The following is a 20,974-nucleotide window of genomic DNA, read 5'->3' as shown; positions in this document are numbered from 1 at the left end:
AATAATAATAATAATAAAAAAATAAAAATAAAAATTCTGAAGAAGTCCCCTTGACTGCTTTTCATCTCACTCTGTTTAGCCCAGTTTTAGTGCTCTATTGAAGTGGCCTCACATATTCTTATAAAAAGAGTACCTAGCACCTAGGACTCTAAAAATATTTGCTGATGCACATTTTAAGATGATTTATTTATTTATTTATTTATTTTTTATTCACTGGCTGTGAGCCTGTAGTAAAAACTGTTCTGGACAACTCTGTCTGTCTGTCTGTTGCTCATCAACTGCCAAAGCACACTGAGCTGAAGCGATGAAGCCTATTTTAAAATTTTCGGTGAATTAATCCCAGATTTTACAATATAACCATTAAAAAAATATGATTACAAAATAATTTATACCTATAGGGCAGTTATGTCCAAATGGTAATGAGCTCTCCAGTGCCTCAATGCTGTTTAATTGGGCGAGTAATAGAGCGTTTGTCTCTTCCTCCCTCTGACAAAAGTCTGATGGTTTTACATGAATTCATTCCAAAGTTATCTGCCTTTTTATGTGAAGCCATGGCCGCCACCACAACCATTTGGGTGAAAAGTTCATCAGTTCTGCCTCACCACCCTTTGCCAAAAATTTTGTTCTAATACATTCATAACTTTTTGAGATATCCTGAGAGCAGACAGACAAACAGACAGATACATAACCTACATTGATTGGTCACTTGGATGATGCAGCAACTAAATCCTAACATTTGCTTGATTTAGACCAGGGGTGTCAATCACTAAATGGGCCGTATTGTGAAATCAACCAATTTGATGACCAGATAGGGCCTATATTTATTGAACATTTTTAATCAAAATACTGTATGTACACGAATCATGTAACACTGTATTTACATGAAACATTGCACCACAGAAATATCTAAATTCAAACTAATGACAGAAAGAAATGACATTAAAAGACTGCGCTGTGTCATTCCTTTGTATCTTCAAGCCAACCCTAAATCCTTTAGAATGACAAATGGTTTCATCACACGGAATAAAAAGTTTGCTGAGGAGAAATGTACAGTCATACATGTTTTTACTCATACGTACACATCATTGGCATAAAAATCCAACCAGAAATGATACAAATATTTTCATGTTAAACTTCATGAGTAATTTGGTCAAAAAATGCATAAGTATTTCAAAAGTCAAATATCAAAATACAGGCAGGTTGACTTGTGATTACAAAAAAAAAACAAAAAAAAAAACATAAATATATGTAACAATAACTGCCTCATATTGTCTTCTAAGGACTTGTAAGAACTGGGCCAGTATTAAAAGAAAATCAGAAGTCATCTCGCCATGGGCCTGATCTGGCCTGCAGGCCTGACTGAGGAGAATGTAACTCCCTGGGTCTTCTTTGATGTCTAAGCCATAAATAACTCTGGCCTTTCAGAGCTTTTTACTATATATACAAGAACAACGTCATTACTACTGCTTTGTTCATCTGAATATTGTTGCATACCTCTTCTCTGAAACATGCTATAAAATAACAGTTTTTTTTTTTTTTCATAATATCCTTGTGTCTTTGCAGCCATCAGTGGCCTTGTCTCTACTAGAGGGGACCAACAAGGGCATCTGCTCTCTCTTAGAGGAAGGGCTTGTTATCACAAAGGAAATGCTGAGAGAAGCTCAGCTGGCCTATCCCAGAACACCGGTGAGAGATCACATCATTTATTCAGTTTGATTTTATAAAATTACTTTTTTCCCCTTACCTCTGTCAGTTGTTTTAGGGAAGTGAGATGTATCATCCTGTTCCATCTATTGTCTGATTAAATGGCATTGTTTGCAAAGTGGTAAATAATTTGGCCATGCACAAATGTGTAAAGGGAAAGATTTTAAGTGACTGGTCATTGATACTCACCACATGTGTTTGCAGATTCTGCAGAACCTAAAATCTAAGACCTTGACCAGCCTGCACTCTACAGAGGTACAGTCCACTGCCACATGTCGGTGAGTTTTACTAACACCATGAAACAAACTTGGGTGGGAAACTGTGGGAGCCTGAAGCCGGGATCTTACACTGACCTTGAAAGGCTAACAAAGTTAATACGAATTGTAGAATTTAAGGTTTGGCAATTGCACTAAAGTATGAAAGGGTATGGTTGAAAACTACCGAGGGAACACAACTAGAGCAGGTGGCATGAGATCGCAGAAAAAAATATTATTATATATTATAATTGATTATTGTTTCTTGCAATTTGATATGTACATATGTATTCAAAGACTTTAAGGCTGGAGGTTTTGAAACTTCATTCTGTCAGTTTTAGCAGCTCAGCTCACTGCCAGGAGAATCACTCTTGTATACCCGTAGTAAGTTATAAGACACTAACGTTACTACAAGTGATGCCTTGCTAGTTAACCAGAAAGCTAAACAAACACACTGAGGCTAAACTGCTGGTACAAGCCAACTATCTTACAAAGCACAGTCTCTAATGGCATTTCATTTTCACACGTTAGAAGTTGGGACTGATACTATACTAACCACTTCAACAGTTTCACATTGAGGCTGCTGGCTGTTCTCATACCTGCGACTTCATGCTCTGTGCATGTGTTAGTGTTGACATTGTGCCGCTGGAAGAAACCACTATCATGGTGTATCATGGTGAATTTCAGTCTTAAGTGTCTCCCTGGCTGTCTAAATGTTGTTGCAGAGGCCTTACAATTTGCCCAAAATAAAGGCCAAGTCCATGTAATTTTTGATGAGGAAATGGTCAAATTTTAAGCAAAAATATCTGTATCGGCTGAAAGAGAGCATGCATGCTCAGTAAATCCCCCTGTATAGGTAAACGTTTAAAAAAATGGCCCATCTTGACACAGGCTTAAATGCTACAGATTAATACCCTCTCCCACAGCAGCCCGTTAAAGATGCCACTCAGCCTTTATTGCTCCTGTAAAGCCCGCTGCTCTGAAGGCTTATCTCTCCTCAGTCGCCCCATGGCGATCGTTCAGGTAATGAATGTGTTGAATGAAGTGGCATCAGTCACAGCCAACAGGCTTGTTTGCCGTTATCTTAGCCACACAAACTAGTGGCTTTTTTGTTGAAAGCGGTCATTGTCACATATATGCATTAGGGTCTCTCCGCCCACAGTGTTATTGTTGTTGAACAAAACTGGTCAGACAAAACTGAGTTACGGCTGGATACAACAACTTTTGAGGTGTCTTTTGAGCAAGGGCATGTAATCCAGAACTGTTGTAGTGTGAGGGAAGCAGCAGGCCTCTTAGATTCCAATTTGGTTGCAACAAAACTTATTGAATTTCTAGTTGGAAAGGCTTCAGACAAGGTTCATGTGTTCAAGTGTTGCGGTTGGTCAAAATTTTTAAATTTCAAAAAATTGTGCCGACCTGATTGTTGACAGATGCTTTCGTTATAGTTTTAGTTTTGTAAATTTGCAATGAATTTTTGAAGTAACCTTGCTTTTTCTGACTTCCATGGCTGATTACACAAAAGATTTTGCAATTTAAACATCAAATCACAGGCCTCATGATGCCTCATGGTTTTATTTACACAAGTATTTGACACGGTAGATGGATGGTGTAGCTCAAACAAGCCAGTGGGTCTGACAGCACCTTATTGAGATCAACATTTGCTGTTGTACTGTACAGAATTGGAAAGGAAGCCAATAGGTTTATGTCATAGGAAAAGATGCATCAACTTTGAATCCTGTTTTTCCAGTGACATCATTTGTGTGTGTGTGTGTGTGTGTGTGTGTGTGTGTGTATTAGGTGACAGTAGCCTAAATTCCCCTGTCCTTGTTTCGAGCATACTGACCAGTTTAGGAAAATCTGGCTAGAAAATGTGACTAGTTACACTCTCTTTATCTTAGAACAACTGTTGCTTTGTGCCCTTGAACGTGGAACTTTGACGTAAACTTTTATTTAATCATATCCTTATTTTCAATGGTGCCGACCTAAATGCAAAGCAGAAACATTTGACATGATAACCTAACTTGTCTGCTGCTTCAGCGTCCGGCAGCAGAAGACAGTGGTGGAGTTGGGCAGCTGCCAGGAGAGTGGCTCAGTGCAGCTGGTGTGGAATGTGAAGTGTGTGCTGCTGAAAAAGAGCAGAGTGACTTCTTAGCAAGCCTTCCTTAAATAAACACTGGTCAAAAAGTGCTTGAGAGCATGTGTATATTGTTCTATTTTCCATTGGCACATAGGGGTGGGAGTCAGCAGAGGGCCTCATAATACCATATTATCACAATACATAAGTTTTCATTCTGTTCACCTCACTTCAGTCATTTTTATTATAGCAATATAGCAATAAAGGCTGAATTTATTCTTGTAACAATAAATGCTGAATTTATTCTTGGTGATACAATATTGATACTTGGCATCCGGTATCGATACAACATTGCCATACAAAATATTGTGATACTTTGCTGTATTGATATTTCCCCCACCCTCCCAGCCCCTATTGGAATGATGCATGTGTGTGTTTTGCACATGTGTGTCTTGATATAGGAGATGAACTCAGACAAGAAGGTGATGGAGGAGGAGGAGGCCTCGGCCTCTCACCTGCAGAGGCTGAGCAGCACGGCCGCCAGGCTGTTCCACTTCAACCAGGCCATCAGACAGCTGCACTGCTCCCTGTCCACCGCCCTGCGAGGTAACTGCACACAGAGTCTAGGCCGGGCTAGACTCACATTACAGTACAAGACACAGGGCTGCTTCACTTACATCTGCAGGTGTGATGGACTGTTACCTAAAACTCACATTTAAAAGAGAGAATATTGGGAGGAAATAATTTCAATTACTCCTCTTGCACCGGGAGGCTAACAGGCCATTTTAGAGATATTCATAGATTATTAATGAGCCACTGGCTACTGATTGGCTGGTAATATTGGTGACCCCACCCTCTTCTCTGTTATTAACAATTGTTACTACTCCACAGGCCTACAGCCAGAGGAGGCTGAATTTAAGATTCTGAGAGAGATCAGGTAGTTTTTGTAGGCCCAGGTGTGATAAAGCAATTAGTGCCAGTTCTGATTGGCTTGTTTTCTAGTGACATCATGTCCCTTGTTAAGTACCAGGAGTACCAGCACCATCATTTAACATCATTTAAATGACATCCATGCCTGCATGCATGAAACTAGGAAAATCTGTTTTGTGTAATCCATTCCTTCCCTTGAACACGTTTTAGTGGTATAACTTTTTTTAAACATTCTATTTTTCTTTGCTGTATCCTATTAATTTTTATTGCTGCAACAACCAAGCTGTCTCAAACTAAACTAGTTAGGCAGATTTTCAGAGCACAGCAGGACTTCCAAATGATGGTTGCTGATTTGTTGACAGAGTAGTCAAATTTAGTAGCCACTGTCACCATTTACCACATGACTGCTAGTTTTTTGTGTCACCTTCCAGCCTAACCATCACTCCTTCTTCTAGGTAAAGGCAGTAATTCCAGCCTGAGCAACTGCAGAGAGGCCATCTCCTCCTCTGCCAAGGCTGTTGATGAGCTGATCACTGGTCCATCCAGTGGGGGAATAGCGATGTCCTCCGGCCTGCAGCTGCCCTGCCTCCAGAGCATCATGGCAACACGAGACGAGCTCCATTCCACCCTGCAGTCCCTCACCATTGCCTTCAACGAGCAAGGAGGAGGCGAGAGCCAAGGCTCCTCTCTGAAAAGAGCACTGAAGATGGAACCTCATCCAAAAGAAAGTTTCTCCACTCGCAATACCTTTAGGAACCAAATAGTCATCAAGAATGTGGGCTCCCTCCCCCCAGGTGTGCTGCCAACGGCAATCCACACTGGGTGTGATTGACAGGTGTATTAATATTATGTGTAACAGTATGCTTTATGCCATGTTGTAATGCAGGATTTGCCCTAAATACATGCCACCAGCTAGGGGAAAAACATTGACATCAGCCTTACAGTCATAATAACAAAAGGGACGTGGGAGGATTTTGGCAGCTCTGATATTTCCCAGGCAGCAAACACAGCTCCCAATCCAAAGTGGATAAACTTGTCCAAGTGATAAAAAATAAAACAGATATAGTCACACTAATTCAATCAACTTTACTTATGAAAAACAACCAGTATCTGCTGCATTTCTTTTATGGTTGATGTTTGAATTGATTTAAAAATAATTGTATTAAATGTGAACATTCCAGCAGCTTAAATATGTAAAGTTGTAGTGACAAGCCATCATGTTTTTCCTCTTCTGATATGACACCACCACCATGTCAGTGTGTATTGCTGGCCAAGTCATGACTCTTGTCCTCTGAAAACTCTTGAAAATGTATTTTAGATGCAGGGATTTGTGCAAAGACTTAAGTTACTGTAGTGTGTAGAGAATTTAATACAATAAAAGACGCTGGCTTCATGTCATTAGGTAAAAAGGTGATATAAAAATGACAGTGTTTACTTCTGCTGTACATGGTCGTCCCTGCTGCACTATATATGTTTATTTGGGTTTTTTGTTTTCTTTGTTTTTTCAAGAACTTTAATTATTTCTGTTTCACAGGATTTATGAATAGAGCATTACAGTACAAGACACAGGGGCTAATGTACAGTGGGTTGTAAACATTAGTGGAAGACTGTCCTCTTGCTAGGCTGAGTATGCTTTGCTTTTTGTATGCAGGTACATTTTGCTTATTTTTATAAAGCTTGTTTTAAAAGATACGTATGTATTCTGTAAGCTTCTATGCTGTATCTCACATCACACTTTGCACTCAGGACAAAATTAGGCCTTACATTTCTGATAATGCACTTAAATGCTCAACACAGCACAACTTTTTTCACTCCTCAGCAATAGGCCTACTTTAACAAATCAACTTTGTATGTCCTTCAAAGCTTTGTATCTCATGGTAAAAGTTTGATATGACAAAATCATCTGGCAACTTGTAAAATAAATTATTGTGGCTTCAATGCTTTTGATTGAGATTTAACTTGATCATCCTGTATACAGAGAACATACAGTTGCACTGCACACAATGACATTCTAACTTTCATTCCCATATGCAATTTAAACAAAGCACAGGTATAAACACAAGTCGGGGCTAACTGCTATACTATACCATGGGGTAAGCAGAGCTTTTTCCACTCTAAGGAAGCCCATTTGAGATTTTTGTTATATGCAATATGAATAGGAACAGGATTACATAACTGTCTACTCTGTAGGTGTCAGTGTGGACACCCATCAACTCAGTCCCAGTCATTATCACTGTCCTAAAGACAAGTGAGTGAAATTATAGCTAAAACATAGTTCCTCATTTTGCTAGCCATTGTAGGGCCTTTGAAGGTTCCCACTTTGGGAGCCACCAGGCTCACACCAAGAATTCACAAAGTTTTCCATTCCAGGACCCACAAATCATTTTTAGGAATAGACCCTGGGCTTCACATGGGAGGCGGTTATTTGTCTAAAGTGTAGGTGGGGAGAGTGAAAGCTGTGACTAATCATTCCTGTGACTTCTGTCATTGTGCTGAAGTCCCAGAAATATAAATAACCATTCTCATTTTGCTGGAGGACCTCATGGAAGTATTTCAAGGGCCCCCTGGAGGTCCTTGAACCCCATTTTGGCAAGCTTTCCACTGGGCAGCTGTGCAGGTTACACCCACTGCTCTCTGCATGCTCCCTCCATGCTCTCTGATGTAGCTCCAGTCTGCTAGGAGGCTCCCTGGACTTTTCTGACGGACTAATCAATAGCCGAGCTACAATAAAAAAAGAAAAGAAAAGATAAAACGAAAACCCTGAACTTCCAATTTACTTGAATTTGGAGAAGATGAACCACAGCAGGGGATGGTTTGAATCCCAATCTGAAAGAGGCGACGCAGTTTGTTGAAGTGGAATGAGAAAACGCGCAAAAAAAAGTTTTGACAAGACGCATAACTCAGGTAAAACACTTCAGTCTCGTTTGGACGTTTCTCAAAAAGAAATAATCAATTAAAAACGATGAAATGATGCTGTAGTGGCAACTCCATTCCTGACAAAGCGGCTCATGTGTTTCTTTTTCTTTTTTTTTTCTCAGGATGCTCCGGTTATTATTGTCCAGTTTACTGGTGAGTACCGAAATCATCCTTACTTCCTTATTCCTCTGTCCAGGGACTCGCACTTAATGGAGCGCGGTCGTGCTTTTAATGAGGGAAATGTTTCAAAGACTCAAACTACAGCAAAAGTTGTTCAGTGCACGTTGTTATGTCCATCTTGTTAGAAATATGAACAGTGCACAATCATTTGCCCTGGTTACATCTGTCACTTTCTGCTTGTGCTGAAAAATGACCGTTTCCTCAAACATCACTATAATATTGTTCCATTGATTCTATAAGGACTTAACTTGTGTCTGTGCTGCTTAATACTGAGTTTATAATGACATTGTCGCACTTTATGGTATTTAGTATTTATTGGACTAGTCTTATGATATTCATATTTAGTCATATAATGTGTATAATGAATAATGAATATCGTACCCAATAGTGATCTTGGAGACCTTGTTGCATTTTGTGGTATTTATTGTTTTATTGATTTACTTAATTTATATCTACATTATCACGAAAATGGTTCTATGAGTTTTACTATAAGAATTATTTTATCTTCGCACACTACTTCAAAGATTACTGTATCTTGGTAAGCAGCTTTTTGCCAAACAGCTGCCAGGACATGTACAGTATGCTGTATGTGAGGGGGTTCATTCCAAAATGCTATACAGCCAGTCCAAGTGTGCGTTATCAGTCATCACTATTTGACAGACAGACATACAGACAGATAGATAGATATGTTAAAGTAAAACTGAACTTTGGTAGAGTGTTGGTGGTGCTGAAATATCCTCATTAGTTGCTCTGTGTAACCCTGGGCTGCTGATCCACAATACTGTATTGTTATCTCTCCATTCCAAAAATAACAATTTTTTTGCACATAAAGGTATGCAAATAAAGGAGATTATGCCAATAGTTCCGGTACCCTTTTTTTCCTAGCCCATTCTTGTTCCCAGGGCGTCAAATACTGCAGCTTGGTCATATCCCTTTCATGTCTGATAACAATGCCTAAGGCACTGTGTGGCGTCAGTATCAGAGGCTGGGGACGGTGGTCCAGGGAGTCAAAAGAGTGACCGACCAACTCCATGCAGGGAGTTGGTCGGTCAGTTTCCTGCTGGCAGGCGTGTAAGTTGCAGGACCCAGTTCAATTCCCATTTCCAGCGAGACCTTTCACATGTGACCGAGACCGTATTCAGTTTCCATTTTTATGTCTAAACCTAACCTTTCCCCAACCTCAACCAAGTGTTTTTTATCCCTAAATCTAACTAGTGGTAGTTTCCTGTAGATGAGACCTGCCGGGTCTTCTTTGCAATTTAACAGGACAATAACAAGATAAGATCCATTTAACTTCCACAAAAAAATTCCTACCAGAACATGGTCTTTTTAATATTGGTATAATTTGCTTTGTTGGCATTTGTTTATGAGTTAAAAGTGTACTTTGGCAGCTGTTTTGTTATGGAAGTGAATGGAGAGATAGAAATACAGCATTGTGGATTAGCAAGCTAGAGGAGCACAGAGCAGCTGATGAGGACATTTCATCACCATGTGGACCAGCACTCTACCAAAGTATAAGATTTACTTTCATCCCAGCCTTCATTGTGTTAGAGCATTTTTTTTTCTTTCCCCATTGGAGAATGTTTTATTTGAAACTTTCCATATGTTGTTGACATTGATCAGAGACATATTGTTAACTTACTTAACCTAAACAGACAGTGCAAGGCATGAAAATGAGATTAACTTAATGTTTTATCTTACATAAATGCATCAAGTATTGAAGTAAATTTCACTGCTTGTTGTTTTTTCAGGTTTCTGTTCATGGCTATCCATCAGGTGAGTGTCCCTCCATCTCTGCCTTCATTTAATTTTAGCATTGGTGCTGTGCTGCGGCCTAGTTGTTACAGATACATTTCCATGACAGAAAAGTCACAGGTTTGATCCCAACTCTAGCCATGTGCTCCCTCCTGCTCTAAGTCACTCTGGTTAAGAGCATCAGTGCAGCACTTAAAATGTAGAATGCCAGCTTCATTTCAGTCACATAAATGTAAAAGTACAACTCAAATGATGAAGTTCTCAGCTCCTAGTTTGTCTTTGTCATCACATCTGTGATCAGAAGAACTAATGACTTCACCGCACTTAATAGCGCTCGGTCCTGCATGTGGTTTGGGTTACTCTGTTCTCTCCTAGCTGGTCCCCAGCCATTAATCACCCACTCTGCTGACATCATGTCAAACAGAAACCATGAGTGCAGAGCACGCGGTTAAACTCGGCTCTTTGCTTAGTGGTAATCTCTAATTGTTCTTTAAATGTTGGCTTGTTGGTGTAATGAAGGCGGTTTGGAGTTCTGGGGAGTAAGTGGGAGAGGAGGACTTCTCTGAACTCCTGCCTCAGCTTTGGTTCATAGTCAGGAAACTAAGAATGGTCTTTGATTGGCCACAAGGGTTGGTGGATTTCACCTTCACAGCCACTTTCCTTATTTATCCAGCCATTTTTTTTTTTTTTTTTTAGAATCCCAAAAAAAACCTCTAGACAATGATTAGTTAGAGTAGAAGGGCTTGCAAAATTTACCATCATTTGACTGATGGCTGCTTGTCATTTCCCAACCTTGTTATGAAAACATGAAGTGAAGCCTCCCTGCATGGCCTTAGTATCAGCAGGTGAGGTCACTAATGAGTTTGCCCATGAACAGGAATGATTTCCGTCAGCTCTTCTGTACAGTAAAATCATTTACTGGGTGACTGTGGTAATCCACAGCTCTGCCTGTGTTGTGTCTCTACTGTGTTGTGGACCCACAAGTCGACTTTTAACAAGCTGTGGACCCCATTTGGTTTCCCTACAGGAACACTTATATCAAGAAATATGTTGGTTTGTGTTAAGGATTTAATGCTTGTGAAAGGCCCTTGCCAGGTATTGTTAGAATTCAGTTTTTGTTTGTTTGTATAATGCTCTGGTAATTTTTTGCTTATTTGCCAATCATCACTTTCCCATATTTTTTGATAGAAATCAAGTGAGCTCACAGGGGTGCTGCAGTAGCTCACCTGATGGCACATGTACCACATGTTAAGGCTGAGTCCTGATTTCAGCGTCCTGGGTTTAAATCTGAGCCCAGGCCCATTTGCTGCAGGTCATTCCCTCTCTCTTTCCTGCCTTTCCTGTCTCTCTACTGTCACTGTCAAATAAAGAAGAAATGCCAAAAAAAAAAAAAAATCTTAAATGAAATGAGATTGCACAAGTCTCAGAGGGCTAAAATGTTTAAATGTCATATCGACACCAACAAACCATGGATATTAAACCAGAAAGAAACAAAGTGTTCAAATTATCCCTCATACATTTTCTGCATTCCAGTGATTTATCATGAATTAAATTACAATCAAATTAAACTACTCCTCATTTTGCTGAGGACCCCATGGAGGATCCTCAAGGTCCCCAAGGGGCCCCTGGAAACCATTTTTAAAACCGCCGGCTGACAGTACAGACAGACAGACACAACCACAGAACTTGTATGTTGTAGAACAGTCACTGCTCTGTTTGCTGCGGTCGTTTGGCTGCTACAGTATTTAATGGTGATCACAGTTCTTTGCTCTGGTGACAAGTCAGTAGGGCTGTAAAATGTTTCACATTTGCTTGGGAACTGTGCAGAGTTTAACTGTGGCTGTGGCCTGAAAGCAGAAATGATTAAAAGAATTGTGAACATTTGAACCCGTGTGTGCTCCTGTGTTAGCCCAGCTTTGAATAACATTAGCAAAGACTGTGCTTCTCCTCTCCTGCGGGCATACAAGTAAACCTAGCTGGTAAGCATCATCAAACATCACATAAGCCTAGCATTAGCTTATCATAACCTCCTGTTAGAAACTGGCATAGAGGCTGTTCTCACCTGGTGTTAACAACCGTCCTGAGAGATCCCAACACAAGAGCACAGCTGTCAGTCCGTCTGTACACACCAAGTCTCCAAATGCGTCTCACCTGCCCACTCGTGATCACATCTATATCTCTATATGCAAATAAACATGTATTATTTCAGAGGGAGAGAGAGAGAGAGGGACCATAAAATGAAATGCCCACTTTCCTAGTCCTCCTCCCATGCAAAAAATAAAAATAAAACAACACTGAACAGGCAGCAGGGATTTAACAAAAGGAGACATCTTTGCTCACTCCAGCTTCTTTTTAATGCGGCTGTCAATCACTGAAGACGTATTTCACGTCTGTCACAGGCTCAATCTGATCACGTTCAGCTCAGATTATTGAATTATTCCAGCGGGTCGGAGAGGTTCTCTGCTTTGGTGGAAAAATCGACCTGTAATATTTCTGTGGTATTCCTGCAGGAACTGCAACACACACATATGCATGGCCACAGCCACCTATAATACTTCTGTAGTATTCTGATAGTAACTGTATTGCATCTCGGGTTAGGAAGAATGTGTTTACTTGTGCCGGGGCATGAAATTTAGGAACTGCTGCCGCCTCTGAATTTGATATGGAAGAAAAAACTCAGACTGCAGATTGTCAACAAATATTTTACAGACCCTCCAAATTTCTTGCACCATGTTTTTAGGGGAGCTTATGTCTTATTAAGGGGAGTTTTATTCATTAAGCAGCAGCTTATAGTTTGCATTTGATCCATCAGTTGACAGTTCAGCTGTGCTGGGCAGAGTCAGGTCAGATATTTTTTCTATTGGAAAAGTGATGGTCTGGTCAGTGTCAGGGTGTTGGGCTGGACAAGACAGAGGACGTCAGGTTAGTAGGCGGTCCCTCAACGCATCCTGGGACACATGTCTGTTTACACCTCTGATGTGATGTGGACACAAACGTCCCCGACCACCTCCAAATGCATCCTGAGATCCAATCACTCAGGACACATTGCTGCTGTGTACACCTGTACATAGAGGTGTCAGCTTGTATTGAGATTCCTCAGGATGGATCTTAATACCAGGTGGGAACAGCCTCATAGTTTAGCCAAACCTTAGTGGAGAAGAAAAGTGTTTGTTAACTTTAAATGGCTAACATGCACTGGCTGAAACACAGGATGCCTTTCCACTGCTTCGGTCCTCTCACCTCAGCGAGCTTCCCAAAGTCAGTTTATATAGAAACTAGCCCGGTACCATGGCAACAGTACATATAAAAATTACAGCCACTCCGCTCATCTTGATTCATTGATGTTGATTTTAATGGGAAAGGCTGTTCTACTCCATTCAGGTTCTGTGGTCCCAACTCTCCTGTGTGGTGCCAGACATTTCAACACCTGCAACCTTTTCAACAGTTCTTTTTTTCCTCCTTATTACTATTGTTTTTGGGGGTCATTTATTTATCTATTTATTTATTTATTTATTTGTGTGATTTATTCTATTTGTCTTTCCCCCTTTTTGAATATTACTTTTCCCCCCTGCATGGCTCTAATTTCCTTGCAGGAATCATTAATCATAAAGTCTGATCTATAAAGTAATGGTGTACCGTTTGGAATTGTGTGAAACCAATCGAGACTGGATAAAAAATCTCCAGATGTCGTTCTGCATCGCATAAAAACGACCAAAAGATGCCAGGGTTCACTCAAAATGCAGCAATTTTAGCTGGAATTTTTACTGGGGTAGTTCAAGCAACTCTCTGGCAGTCAGCCGTGGAGTTACATTTATGTGGTCTTGAGATAAAAATGACTGATCACCAGGTGTCCCCTGGTAATGCTAATGTTATCAGGAGAGGGTTTAAGTCTGGCCTGTCCTGTTTCATTCTATTGGTTGTTTGTTGTTTTTGGACAGCCTATATAGTGGAGAGCAGAGCCCTGTCGATGTATGATGACTCCTACTATGAGTATGTGCCGGATCGGCTGCAATGGCATGAGGCAGGACGGCTGTGTAACCAGCGCTCAGGGGCCCTGGCCACCGTCTCCAACCCTTTAGAGAACCAAGAGCTGAACAGCTTCTTAAAGTCCTTGAACATCTCTCAGCCTGTGTGGATTGCCGGGAAAGTCATGACACATCTAAAAAGTGAGTTCACTGTGCCATTTCTGACACTTTTTATTAATACATCAGCACCCTCTTTTCTCATACAGTAGGCTCATTGTGTTTTGCATACCTTTCACCCTGCACACAGAATAAAATGTGAAATGGGACTGATGGGACTGCCATACAATCCTCGAAGCCACAGTGAATAATGTTTCCCAAGTGTGTTTACAGCTCAAACAGGACATTACGTTCCCTCATTGTCAAGGATGGTGCCATGTTTTTGCCTAACTAACTAACTAACTAACTAACTAACTAACACCTGTTTCTTATCTTTGTGTGGGATTTAAAAAAAAAAACAAAAAAAAACTAGGTCCCTTGGAGACCTTGATTCTGGAGTTCACTGGGCGCTCGGACAGGAAGAATGCTCGCCTCCTGCACAAGTTCTCCTCCATGGTCTCGGTGACTGTTTGTACCCGTCTCCGCTTCAATCCGAGCTGCTTCGGATTTTCCACCATCTTCTCTTATTCCATCCAGTCATACATTAATGAGTTCCAGCTCCGTGCGAGCCTGATCCAGGGCAGGCCTGTGCAGCTGGCTCTGCTGGTCCATGGCACTCATGGGCCGTACCATGAAGCCTTCGCTCATGACGGCTCTTGGCACTCAGTCTGCGTCTCTTGGAGTCAAAATGGCGGACGCTGGGCCCTGTTTACCGACGGCCTTCTGGTCGGCAAGGGTGACGGCCTGCATGGCACCGTCAGCATCGGCCCCGATGGTCTTTTCATCATCGGGCAGGAGCAGGACACCTTCGGGGGCTCGTTCAAGAAAGACGAGTCGTTCTCAGGGAGCATCACGGAGCTGCACATTTGGGAGCGGGTTCTAAATGACAGTGAAATCCACACCATGGAAAAACAGTGCTCACCCATTTCCTCTGGGCTGGTGTTCAAGTGGAGTGGTGCAGCCGTGGAAATAGAGTCCTCCCTCAAGAGGCTGTGGAGGGACAATCCATGTCAAGGTACAGAACAGCATGAGGCTAACGCCTTATCACAAAACTATAATCACCAAGCAAATGTACAGAAATTGTCCTGGTTTGCATTGGAGAGGATCGAGGAGACTCCAATCTGTCTACAAGGTCCTATACCACAGTAATTTAGGAGGAATACTTTGAAATTCCATTTTTATTAATCTACCTAGGTGTTAGATGGGTGGGGTTTACCATACAGGAGAAAACAAAGAGGGTCAAAAAGTAAAGACGATCACGCAAAACATATCTGAAAGTCATTTTAGTAAGCTTTTCTGTGATTAACAATTTTGGTGCGTGATCTGTGCTGGTGAGCACTACTTGTCCTGTGCTCAGCGTGGCAGAACAAATGCTATGAATCAGCTTGAAAAACTACACAGTGCAGATCTGCTCTCTCCCTTTCCCTCCATCCTTGTTCCACGTCCTGCCTCCTCTCCTCTCGCAATGTCAGGTTCAATCACACTGTGATTTATAGAGCTCAGTGCATGTTTTTTTTTCTTTTCTCTCTCCTTTGCCTTTCTTTCTCTCATACTTTCCTTTTCTTTCTTTCTTTCTTTCTTTCTTTCTTTGTAACAATCTTTCAAATCTCTTTTTGTCTGTGTATTGATCCCACCCACTCTGTTCTGTTCAGTTCAACTCAGCTCAAGTCCATTTCATTTCATTTTGTATTATTTGAGTTCAGTTCAGTTCAGTTCAAGTCCATCCGTTTCAGTTCAGTTCACTTTGCTTTGATTCAATTTGACTTGATTCAATAAGTTCAATTTAGTTCAATTTGATGTAACTCAGTTCAGTGAAGTTTATTAAAATTCAGTTAATCTCTGCAGTTCATTTGACTTTGATTTGATTCGAATCAATCCAATCTATTTGACTCGTTTCAGTAAGTTCAATTCAATTCAGTTCAGTTCAATTCAATTCAATTCAATTCAATTCAATTCAATTCAGTTCAGATCCAGTAACCCCTATGAATGTCAGGAATAGAAGAAGATATCTTTTCCAGAACATTTCGGCACACCGCAAATTATCTTAGAAACATGTACAAATCATACAAAACCAAAAAGAAAAAAAAAAAGTGCAGAGAGCGAAATGCACATAGCGCTTTTTAGCTATTCTGAAGATGAAGCGCATAGATACTTGCTGTAATCACTCTAAACTGGAGCAGGTTTAGAAAGTTGGTGAAATACTCCTCCTGCCTAAAGAATTTCAACCATCGACAAATATATTTACATTTGTGCCCTGGATTTATCTGTCAGTCAGTCTGCTGCTTTGGGCGTGGAAGAGAGTGCTTGAAGCAGCACGATCGAAGAAATCAAACGGCAGAACTCAAATGAATGAAATAAATGAACAAGTATTTGGGAGTTTTTGGCATGCTGAGACAGACTTTCCAGCAACACACAGTCTATTTCTCCTCACCAAGGCACCGAGGAACAGAGAGAAAAGCTTTCCTCTTTCTGTTTTACTGTATCTATTGCTCTCTCTCTCTCTCTCTCTCTGTCTCTCTCTAAACACACACACACACACACACATGAATAGGAGAGCCAGTGGCCAAGTTGTAATTGGCAAACGTAGGGGCTGCTAAACGGTTGTTGTAAATGTTTGGTGGCTGGCGTCACTCTGAATCCCTCCCTTCAAAACAAACTTCGCCCCTTCACTGCGATCCCCTGTGAGCAATTAGAATCCCCACCCACCCACTGCTCACCCCGAATACTGTGTAACGCTGACAGTGTGCGCTGCCATATCGACATGACATCAGATCTTCTGCATCTTGGCAACCTTGTGGTTGAAAAATCTTCCCCCAGTCTCCTATTACAAATTACAACTTGAGGGGGTGTTCCATTTCATTTTTCCTCACAGGAAATAAGAATGTCTGACTTTCTGGCATCTCTGGAATGCAGCATTAACCACAGTACAAACCCTGGACATGAAATATGCACAGTCCTTCGTTGTGACCTTTGTTACCCTTGGAATTAAAGGGATAGTTAACCTACTGTGAAAAATGTGATATTATTTTGTATCCGCTGAACACTTTTATCACAGTGATCTGTGCACCTCTCAAACAACTCTCGTTTGTTTGTTTGAAATTCCAAGCTCTGCATTTTAAATTCACATTCACCTTAATTTCTTAAAGTAATGATGGCCACTCGTTTTTCTTTAGTTAGCTGATTGGTTCTTGCCATAATATGAATTTTAACAGTTGTCCAATAGGGCTGTCGGCTGTGTAGTAATCTGACTTCTGCACAACACAACTGATGGTCCCAACCCCATTGATAAAGCAAGAAATTCCACTAATTAACCCTGATAAGGCACACCTGTGAAGTGAAAACCATTTCAGGTGACTACCTCTTGAAGCTCATGGAGAGAATGCCAAGAGTGTGCAAAGCAGTAATCAGAGCAAAGGGTGGCTATTTTGAAGAAACTAGAATATAAAACATGTTTTCAGTTATTTTTTTATTTATTTTTTTTTTTTGTTAAGTACATAACTCCACATGTTTTCATTCATAGTTTGATTCCTTCAGTTAGAATCTACAATGTAAATAGTCATGAAAATAAAGAAAACGCATTAAATGAGAAGGTGTGTCCAAACTTTTGGCCTGTACTGTAGAAGCTACAAGTCTGTATAAAATCAACCTTGTTATTCAGAAAAACGAGTTTTTACTACCCACCTTGGAAATGTTAACTGCACCCGCGAGTGTCTCCGCCAGCTAGTGAGTTACTTAATGAATGAAGCACCGGCCATGTCCAGCCGCCATTTAAAGCTTCAGCTGTCAATCACCCAATATGTGTTACTTGACATCCTGCCCAAAACATTGGAGTATTCCTTTTAAAATATCTGCCTTAATCCACTTAAATTGTTAAATGAGTTTCCCCAAAGTTTCCCGAAATACATATATATATACATATATATACATACAGTATATACATATACAGTGGTGGAAAAAAGTTTTCGGACACCCTTAAAATTTGCACAATCTCAAATATTATCATGAAATATTTGTGGAAAAATCCTTTTTGTGTTTCAAAAGGTGTGGCTGCATTAGACAGATACAAACAAATACAAATTATATTTTTTTGTTTATTGTTTACAAGAAAAACTAACAAAACTAAATTCTTGACAAATTCTTCTGACCACAGAATCTTCTTCCAGTTCCTGGCTGTCCAGTTCTTGTGTGCCTGGGCCCAACGACGCCAGGCTAACCTCTGTCTCTCATTGATCAGGGGCTTCTTGATAGCCTTGTAGGACCTTAAGCCATGATCTAAAAGTCGGCCACGTACAGTGCGGGTGGAACACTGGACACCAGTTTGGTTTGACCACTGCTGCTGAAGCTCCTGTGATGTCATTCGGCGGTTTAGCCTGCACATGCAGATCAGGATACGGTCATTTCTTGCTGAAGAAACCCTTGGACGCCCAGATCTTGGTTAGTCTTCCAAGCTGTTGGTTCGTCTGTATTTCTGCAGAGTGTATCCAACTGCTGAAGGACTGCATCTTCACTTCCTGGCTATCTGGCGGCAGCTGTACCCTTCCTGGCTGAGAATCTTTATCTTCAGGCGTGTTTCCTGCGTTAGACTCCTTGTGTTAGCCATTTTTGTGTCTGAAGAACTTTCAAATGTGCTGGCTTTATATAGACATGAAGCCTGGCAACAAAAATTGTGTCTTTTAATAAAAAGAACAACCTTCATCACTGGTACCAAAATGACCCAATACTCAAAATTTCTTATGTATTTTTATGGAACCAATCAATTTGAAGTTTTTAATGGCTTTTTTTTTTTAGGATTTGTTTAGTATTTTGGCTGTGACTGTACTAAAAGAAATTGCACTTGAAGACCTAAGAGTGATTCTTAATGGAATATTTCACAAATGCATGGGGTGCCTGAAAACTTTTTTCCACCACTGTATATAATACGTATACATATACATATACATATACATATATATAACAGTTAGCCAGTATCCAGCACTCAGTAACAATGAGAGGAAGATAGTACCACCAGGTGAAATAATGCCTCATTTTTCAAAATGGGTAAACTATCCCTTTAATCTTTAATTTTTAAGTTTTTGCCATTATAATGAATCCTTGACCATTTCCTTTACCAGGTAATGGCAGTCTGTCATCACACCTGTTTGAGCGCTATTTTGTGGATGCAAGCTCTCTGCTGTATCACAACTTCTCCTTGGACGTGATCAGTGCTCCTCAGGCTGGGGAGTGCGTGACCTTTGACCCTGTGAATGGCAGCTGGGGCCTTGACAAGTGTGACTCATCCAGAGAGGCCGTCTGCCAGTTTGAGAAAGGTGTGTATAATAATTATAATGAATCACTGAATGTACGGTATTCGTAGTCAACTGGCCAAGCAAATTTCGTCTTATCAATCAATTACAATCAGTCAGAAAGCGTACAATATATACGCATATCTGTATTTTGCTCATACAGAAACAATATATTATTTTTTTGAGTGTTCCTCCTGATGATTATGCTCAGGTTTCCATAATGTAATTCCCAGAACTAAGCAAGGGAAAATTCTTAAACTGTGATGTACATTAATACTATATGGTCATGTATACCACAATTAATAGATTATGGCACTAACACCATAAGAGTCTTGGGTTTGATTCCACCTGGGGCCACCCAAATCAAATCTTAATCCTTATGTCAGTGATTATTATTTCAAATATTCCCTTCATGTCAGTCAATATATGTATCAGTACCGCCATGCACCAAAATCTCAGGGTGGTGCTTTTACTACTGTTATCACAGTTTTCAGACCAGCTTTCATATGTTTGGCATTCCTCCATATCACTGCTGTCATCAGCACAAGAAAAATGAAACTTCCTTCCTGACTGACAGCTATGTTTTTGGAAAGATGAAACAGATTTTGGCCAATGGTTGACCTGTTCAAGTAAAAAAAAAAAAAATCATGTAGGGAGCTGGACAACTCAGTTACTGAGGTGTCAGCACTTTGTGTTTGGTGCCTTTGAGGAAACACACACACACACAAAAAAAATATATAAATAAAACAAAACAAAAAAATTGTTCATTTACAGCTGTATTTGTAAGCTGGAGTTTGTTCAGAACCTTAGCAAAGAAGCTGTCTGCAACTCTTCCCTCTGCAAATAATGTATCCCTGTTGTTCCTATTGAACATGCTGCCCTGTTCAGCTCAGTATCAGAGGTTGAGGGTTTCATTTCTCTCTGTCTCTGATTTCAGAAGGGGTGGATGTCTCTGGCTTTCCCAAGACACCACTCTTCAGCAGGCTGAGCAAGGATCCTCTGGCCAAACCTGTGAGTAAGACAGTTCGAGCCCCTGTAGCCTGTTCTGAACAGCCACTCATAGCACTAGAACTAGATAGATCAGTAATACTGTAGCTGCATGGATAGTAACTAAGCTTCTATCTATTTGGATCAATTTGAGATGATGATGATGATGATGATGATGATTATTATTATTATTATTACTACTACTACTACTACTACTACTACTACTACTACTATTATTATCATTATTATTGTTATTATTATTATTATCAGTGGTATTAGTAGTAGTAGTAGTAGTATTTGCATGGTTACATGAGGCTGTGGTAAGCCACACAACTTCTTCTTAAATTTAAATGTATTCTAAAGCAATTTTTAACTGTAGGTTAAGTAGGTTACACAGACAAAAGGGTGCAAATTGCTATGGCAACTCCTAATTAATGTTCTGAAAAACCTGAACACATCAAGTACACAGCAATGCATTACCAACTAGATTTTGCTCACAGTAATGACCACTACAATAGAATTTTCTACTTTGTCTGCAATACCAGCACACACCACTGTGGCGCTATATTGTAATCAGCACATGTCATCGGGGAAGGCACTGCTGAAGAAGAAGAAAACAAAGAAAAACAAAGATTTGTTGTTTTGCTTGAAATCTTTTTGTGCATGTTTTTTGTGCCAAAAATTTGGACTTGTTATGAATAGGTCATTACAGTTACCCGAGTTTCTGATGTAGCAATTGTTAAACATTTTGCCTTTAATAGATGTGATTTA

The 20,974-nt window shown here is 40.3% G+C and overlaps 2 protein-coding genes across 3 annotated transcripts in view; both read left to right on the top strand.

Moving 5' to 3' along the window:
* kif14 (kinesin family member 14) overlaps positions 1-6,900 on the top strand; it is a 30,602-nt gene extending 23,702 nt beyond the window's left edge. Inside the window, exons 26-30 of one of the 2 annotated variants that reach the window (XM_030050404.1) lie at positions 1,564-1,686; positions 1,909-1,978; positions 2,756-2,766; positions 4,494-4,638; positions 5,418-6,900. In XM_030050404.1, the coding sequence (XP_029906264.1) occupies positions 1,564-1,686; positions 1,909-1,978; positions 2,756-2,766; positions 4,494-4,638; positions 5,418-5,794 (726 nt within the window). In that variant the 3' untranslated portion in view covers positions 5,795-6,900. Of the gene's footprint in view, positions 1-1,561; positions 1,687-1,908; positions 1,983-2,755; positions 2,767-4,493; positions 4,639-5,417 lie in introns of those variants that run through there. The other variant, XR_003928182.1, reaches the window with a different exon arrangement.
* A 150-nt stretch (positions 6,901-7,050) lies between these two features.
* Positions 7,051-20,974, top strand: part of LOC115357880 (adhesion G-protein coupled receptor D2) — a 96,364-nt gene continuing 82,440 nt past the window's right edge. The window contains exons 1-8 of the mRNA XM_030049638.1: positions 7,051-7,055; positions 8,001-8,031; positions 9,810-9,834; positions 13,752-13,979; positions 14,308-14,949; positions 15,909-15,922; positions 19,078-19,240; positions 20,154-20,227. Of these exons, the coding sequence (XP_029905498.1) occupies positions 7,051-7,055; positions 8,001-8,031; positions 9,810-9,834; positions 13,752-13,979; positions 14,308-14,949; positions 15,909-15,922; positions 19,078-19,240; positions 20,154-20,227 (1,182 nt within the window). The remainder of the gene's footprint in view (positions 7,056-8,000; positions 8,032-9,809; positions 9,835-13,751; positions 13,980-14,307; positions 14,950-15,908; positions 15,923-19,077; positions 19,241-20,153; positions 20,228-20,974) is intronic.

This window comes from Myripristis murdjan, chromosome 4, assembly GCF_902150065.1.
Source record: "Myripristis murdjan chromosome 4, fMyrMur1.1, whole genome shotgun sequence".
NCBI classification, from domain to species: Eukaryota; Metazoa; Chordata; class Actinopteri; order Holocentriformes; family Holocentridae; genus Myripristis; species Myripristis murdjan.
The sequence above is the reverse complement of the archived record's forward strand: the minus strand, read 5'-3'. Positions and strand labels throughout refer to the sequence as shown.